The 7,152-nt window shown below is 41.0% G+C and overlaps 1 protein-coding gene and 1 long non-coding RNA gene across 2 annotated transcripts in view; one reads left to right on the top strand and one right to left on the bottom strand.

The window, feature by feature from the left end:
• LOC310718594 overlaps positions 1-7,152 on the bottom strand; it is a 202,445-nt gene that overhangs the window by 4,193 nt on the left and 191,100 nt on the right. Inside the window, exon 2 of the long non-coding RNA XR_014531198.1 lies at positions 1-800. This is a non-coding gene — a long non-coding RNA (uncharacterized lncRNA). The remainder of the gene's footprint in view (positions 801-7,152) is intronic.
• htr7c (5-hydroxytryptamine (serotonin) receptor 7c) overlaps positions 25-7,152 on the top strand; it is a gene marked incomplete at its 5' end in the record, with an annotated part of 54,820 nt that continues 47,692 nt past the window's right edge. Inside the window, one exon of the mRNA XM_083527432.1 lies at positions 25-518. Coding sequence (XP_083383558.1) covers positions 25-518 — 494 coding nt within the window. The remainder of the gene's footprint in view (positions 519-7,152) is intronic.

The raw sequence follows: 7,152 nt of genomic DNA, 5'->3' as shown, positions 1-7,152 counted from the left end.
CGCCGGGGATTTCCAGCGCCAGAGATGTTCAACTCGTCTCCATCGGCTTCCACGCTCTTCTTCTCCGCGGCTCGGGATCATGACGTCGCCGGCGGTTCCTCGCGCACGTTCCGCGGCGGGGGAGTCGGGATCGGGGTCGGGGTCGGTGTCGGGGTTGGAGTCGGGGACGAGGGCAACGGGTCGTGCGCCGAGCGGCCGCTCGAGTTCGCGCCGGCGGAGAAGGTGGCCGTGGGTCTGGCGCTGGCCGCGGTCACGGCAGTGACGGTGATCGGGAACGCGCTCGTGGTGGTGGCCGTGTGCGTGGTGAAGAAGCTCCGGCAGCCCTCCAACTACCTGCTCGTGTCGCTCGCCGCCGCCGACCTGTCCGTCGCGCTCGGGGTCATGCCCTTCGCCATCGCCACCGACCTCACCGGCGGCAAATGGCTGTTCGGAGAAGCGTTCTGCAACGTCTTCATCGGGATGGACGTCATGTGCTGCACGGCGTCCATCATGACCTTATGCGTCATCAGCGTGGACAGGTGAGTTTCACAATTCTTCTTCTCCTTCCAGAAGAGAAGTACTAGGACACGTGATCTCTTCCTCAAACTATTACAAAGTTATTCAGATGTTTTAGGATGCAACAGCATGAAATTTTTTCCCTTTCCTTCACATGGGTAAAGATCTCCTGCTGTAGAGCTCTAAACCTCAACCTTATGTTTGGGAATGTAAACGCTGACTGCACCCCAGGCCTCCTCACCTTCTCACCTACATCACTACCTGACTTTACTAACACCCTTGTGGTTGAATGAATCTCCACGAATCTCCACAACATCTAGGGGAACATCTATCCAGAATGGAGGTTATTAATAAGAACAGATGGAGACAATGTGGAATGAGATGTTTAAAACATTAGTGTTTTGAACTTTCCATTCTACATCCATTCTCAATTTCCTGTTATAACAACATCCACACTTTTTGGAAGATGTTCCACTAGATTTTGTGAAGATTTGTTTGAGATTCATTCAACCACATGTAGTAAAGTCAGGTAGTGATGCAGGTGAGAAGGTGAGGAGACCTGGGGTACAGTCAGCGTTCACATTCATCTTAAAGGTGTTGAGGTTTGAGGGTCAGAGCTCTAAAGCAGGAGATCTTCAAACTCCAACTCATTCTAATAGCTTTGTGGACAGAGGTGTGGTCATGCTGGATTTTCAGGTATGGGATCTGCTGGTTTAAATGAGCGTGAAAGTTCATGCTCTAGCATCCGAAGACTTCTTAACCAATGGTGTGCCTCCAATGTTGTGGTGACATTTTGGTGAAGAACCACATATGGCTGGAAAAGTCAGGTGTCCCAATACTGTCCCGATGATGCTGTGACACTGGAGATTCCTTCCATAACCGATAAGAAAACCTACATATGTGAGGGTCTGCCATAACCTGTGACGTGCAGCTGTGACTCTGCGATCGGAAAAACGATCGACCAATCAGAATTGAGACTCGGCCCGAGAACTCATCAGTTCCTTTCAGGTCAGCGTTCGTGTTCCATCATCGTGTGTAGCACGAGAGCACCAGAGATATAAACACGCCTTTATCTGCTGCCAGAGTAATTCTGCTCTCCATCACTGGGAGTGAAACAGATTGGTGTGTGTGTGTGTGTGTGTGTGTGTGTGATTAGCGGAACGCTAACGCCGTGGCGTTTGTGTGAGAAACGGCGTAACACACTGGAAACGTGTAGACGGGGGGATGGGGACGCTGCCCAGACTCTCATTTTATTTGACACAGTGCACAAATGTGGTGTGTGGTCACAGTTCCTAGAATAGCTCAAAAATGATGAATATTTCAGGGCTGGTCTTTTAGAATTGTCCGATAGGATTTCACTCAGTTCTCGTCACTAACTTTTAATTCAAATTCAAATTCACTTTTTGTTCACATTTAGAAAGAAAACAATTTATACAACGAATCATAAATTACATTTAAAACTCTATTATTTATTATAAAAATCCTACATAAATTTTCACACAGGTCCTGTTTTTAAAGTTTCGGTCTCTGATTGTACATTATTCATTCATTCATTCATTTTCTCCTGCTTATCTGTAATTCGGGTCGCGGGGGCAGGGGTCTAAGCAGGCCCCCGCCTTCGACTGCTGCCCAATCCTCACATCACCGTCCCTTATGGTCCCTCCTGCAGGTGGTGAGCCCACGGGAAGGATCGTACATTAAAACAATATAAATATATATATGATGAAAATGTACAAAATGTTGATGTTTTTATATGTATATATATAAATTATTGATGGCAATCGAATAAAATATTTAATCGCGGTCAGTCGCATGATTGTCGTTAGTTAACTCGTGATTAATCGCACATTTCTATCTGTTCTAAAAGCACCTCAAATGAATACTTTTCAACATTTTAATCCTCTAATCAACATGCGCATAAACAAATATTGATGCTTTATGCAAATGTTATGTTTATTATTACTGACACTATACTCGACATAAAGCTTGCAGAACACAGACACGTTTTTAAAGACGGTCGACGTGTTTTTCGAAGAACTTGTTCATGTCTATTAAACTCATGGATATAAAACTTTCAGCCAGTCGCTCAAACAGACACGCCTGGTTATATTTTCAGACGACACGGCAGTTTGTAAAAATATTCTTTAATAAATTATGTAAATCATCAGGACACCAAATGGAACTTTTGCTATGTTTCCACACGGACGGTTTTAATTGCCGGATGTATCCATCATGGCGGTTTTCAACAACGCAGTTCCTTCCTTGGAGCACTTTTGATAGATTCTGACCACTGTAGACCAGAAACATCTCACAAGAGCAGCAGTTTTGGAGATGCTCTGACCCAGACGTCTAGACATCACAATTCGTCAAACTTTCAAATCCTTACGCTCGCCAATTTTTCCTGCTTCTAACATCAACTTTGAGGACAAAATGTCCACTTGCTGCCTAATAAATAAATCCACCCACTTAATGGTGCCATGATAAAGAGATCATCAGTGTTCTTCACTTCACCTCTCAATGTGATAATGTGATAATGTTATGTCTGATCGGTGTAGATGGTAAAGATTGGGCCACGGTTCCTCCACAATGATGTGAGAGACAGATAAAGTAATACAGAGGACAATGACTTCAAGTTATTGCTGCTGACGGAGATTCAAGTTATTGAACCATGAGGCGTACTTAGTTTTTCACACATGGTTTTTCCACACACCTGGATCAGTTTTGTCTGATATGATTGAGAACTCTGACTGCACCTCAGACCTCCTCACCTTCTCACCTACATCACCACCTGATTTCACAAACGACCATGTAACTCGATGAATCTCAACAAATCTCCACAAGCGCACTTCAAAATCTAGTATATATATATACAGTATATATATAAAATATTATAATAATATATATAATACATATAATTGGTGGGGAAATTTTTTTTTTAATATATATTAAAATAACAGTATGAATAATGATATATATATATATATATATATATATATATATATATATATATATATATATATATATATATATATATATATATATATATAAATTTAAATAAATTCATACAAATTATTATAATTTTTTTGCATAATAAAAAAAAAACACAAATACACACATGCTGAAAATCAGACAGCCCTGCTGAGAAGTGTGTGTGTGTGTGTGTGTGTGTCTGTGTGTGTGCGTGTGTGTGGAGAGAGAACTTCTCACTGCGTGTGACTAAAAAAGCCTGATGCCCGTGTCTCTTGGACAATTACGAACAAAGACGAGGCACTTAGCGGTTTTCCAGTAACGTAGAACAAAATCAATTTCACTTCTGCTCGGTAAAGGCAGAGCAGACAAGACGCATTCTCCCTCTCCCTCATCTGCGCCGCCTCATTATGCTCAATTTACGGCTTCATGATAACCTTTCACAAAGCTTTGCTAAAGCCTGAATAATGTTATTGGCTATTAAGCGAATTGCGCTAGCGGGGGGTGGGGGGTGGAATGGGGGGAGGGGTCGCGTCAGAACCGGAATTCAGGGAACCGCTGGGGTCGTTCCACAGTTCCACATCGCTTCTATTTCTATACCAGGAAATGATCACTAAAGGTACAGCGACAGTCACTTACGTAAGATGACAGTTTTATCCGGGACACTCCGGGAGACTGAGAGTCTGAGTGGGTCCCGTGTTACGTGTAGCGTTTCCTTTTTCTTGAGATTTGAAAACAATCTTGCTTGCGTGTCAATATTTTGACATTGAATGCTTTAAAACGAGGGACAGGGCGGAAAACTCTCGCTCGGAGTATAGCGCTATCTGCCCTCTTTTGCATACACTACACACCCCGTTCCACTTTTAGTTCCCATTTGCTCTTTCAATAACCTCCTTTCTGTGCTTGTGGAGATTCTTTCAGCCACAAGGGTGTTAAAAGTCGGGTACTGATGTAGTTGAGAAAAAGTGAGAAGGCCTGAGGTGCACATTCAGCGCTCACATTCATTGTTTAATAGGGTAGAGGTCCGAGCTCTGTAGCTATAGATGGAGATCTTCCATATCTTCCAACCCATGTAAAATAAATCTTCATGGAGCTGGTTTGGGTCTATCAGTAAAATCAAGAAAAAAATTTTATGCGACAGCATCCAAAGACGTCTGATACAATTGTGTGCCTCCAACTTTTTGGGGAATATGGCTGGAAAAGTCAGGTGTCCCAATACTTTTGTCCATATAATGTATATGTACAATTCTTCATTTATTTTTTGATGTCTCACTAAGTTTGATGTCTCACTAAGAATAATAAATCTAATATAAATGAAAAAAGTGATACTAAAAGTAGTGACCCTAGTTATGACTGTTAACTGCATTGTTAGCGACTTTGCTGTCAAATTCTTTGGACATTAAATAAACATTTGAACTTAATGCAGCTTTGTAGAAAGAATTTGAGAAAGAAAAGTGTAAAAATAAATGATTACATAAATTATTATTTTAAACATTTTCAATCCTTGTCATTGATTTGTGTTTCTCTGTGCGATGTATAAATCAGAGGCAGTACAGACACATGGCATTAAAACTTTTTTTTATCATGAGAGAAACTACACTGTAACTGTCCAAGTCTCTGTGTGTAATTTGAATATAAATGAGATTTCTTGGTTTCCTGCCGGTTTGCAGACTTTTGTAATCCAGTCAGTGTTTCTTTTTCATGTTAACGCCTAATTCTATTGCAAAAGCCAAAAGAAACGGTTTGTTCTCATGTACAAGAGAAAAGCAGATCCTCCATCTTTTTATATTCTCCTTTTAACTGATCAAACTAATCACTGTGTGTGTGTGTGTGTGTGTGTGTGTGTGTGTGTGTGTGTGTGTTTCTGATAAGGAAACTGAACAGATAAGGCTGTTAATTAACACAGTCCTTATCACAGTGTATATTATTAACCACAAATGATCTAATCTGCGTCTGTTTAAAGAATCGAGCAAATCCTGATTATGTGGTGTTAAAGGAAACTAATCACGGCGAAGCTCTCTCTCTCTTTCTTACCTTCTTCCTCCCTCTCCTTCTCCGTCTATCTATCTATCTATCTATCTATCTATCTATCTATCTATCTATCTATCTATCTATCTATCTATCTATCTATCTATCTATCTATCTATCTATCTATCTATCTATCTATCTATCTATCTATCTATCTATCTATCTACCGTATTTTTCGGACTATAAACCGCTACTTTTTTCCCACGTTTTGAACCCCGCGGCTTAAACAACGAAGCGACTTATTTATGGATTTTTCCTGGGTTTTCAAGGCTTCAAGCCAAAAAACTGAACCCCATAACATTAGACAAATGAAATTTCCGAACTTAAACAAAAAAACTCACCTCACCTGTGTTCTGAGCTGCACGGCATCGGGTTTTTTTTTAAACACATGACGATGCCAAAAGATAAACTACCGAGAGAAATAGTTGTGAAAGGAAGAAGGAAGACTGTGAACAATGACTTTCTCAGTAGGCTACTGTTTAGATACAAGCCGTTGTAACGCGTTGAGTCTGGGTGAAGGGAGAGCTCGCTAACTCCAGTTACAACAGAAATCATATAAGCACAGACAGGTTTCCAAAACTCGTGCTTTTTTATTTTTCTTGGCAACAGCGTTACGGGTTAGTCAAAGAAACTTAGAAATCAGCATCAGAAAATAATAAGGACATATTCCTCTGCCTTGCACACATGCAGTAATACCGGATCTATGCACGGCAGGCGATTCCCAAAATACCGCTATGCGCTTAATAGTCCGGAAATTACGGTGCATAAAATGAATCTGTATTATCTAAAGAGTCAGAATTGAGAACTCAATAAGTCTAATTGTATAAATGACAAAAAACAACCAACTTCTTTTTTTTTTGTTCAATAGAATAAAATTGTTGCAGGAATAGCTTGACAAACGAAACGAACAAATGAAGAAATAAAAAAATGAGCAAAAAACTGTCATTTAGGATGAAACATTTTGTAGCATTGGACGGGGTGATAGCAGGCTGGCCTTCGTTTCAAATCATAAACCTCAGCCCTATTTATTCCGTCTGACGGGATAATTTCTTGCCGTCACTCAGAGCTTTTTCTCCTGGCTTTCACGGCGATCTCAGTCAGCCAAGCGCTGCACTGAACACGCACCCAGATGTCAGCGTGTAACGCCTGAAACGACTGCTCCGACCCGAAACCCCTATTCAGGCTCAGGAAGCAGTCAGAAATCGTTTTCAGCTCTCACAAGAGTGCAGATGGAAAAATACCGGCGTGTTATCAGAGGAAACACCTTCTTCATTTTTTTTTCCCCTTAATGAATGGAATAAAATGCTTGAAATGCTTTCATAGATATTTTTTCACCAGCCCCCTATCCTGAAGACAAAATGCTAACTGGAGTGCCTTTTATGCAAACCATAAAAAAGAAACTATAAAAAAGAGCTACAGTAGCATCAGCTGAATAACTAGCCTAGCTTAATTACATTTATCATTATCAGTAATGCATATGGAATAATCTTGCATAATAAGGTTTATTTTTTGCTTGAAGGCAGAATACACGAGAATTGAAGCTGTTTGTTTGGTTTGAGTGCTACCGCTAAAGCTAAGGGTCCAGCAAGGTGGCGGCGAATCTCTCCAACATCAACATGTTTATCACACAGTGCGGTATGTTTATGTTGCAGTACAACTGTA

Source organism: Silurus aristotelis (assembly GCF_946808225.1).
Source record: "Silurus aristotelis genome assembly, chromosome: 23".
NCBI classification, from domain to species: domain Eukaryota; kingdom Metazoa; phylum Chordata; class Actinopteri; order Siluriformes; family Siluridae; genus Silurus; species Silurus aristotelis.
This window is presented reverse-complemented; position numbering and strand designations above follow the sequence as displayed.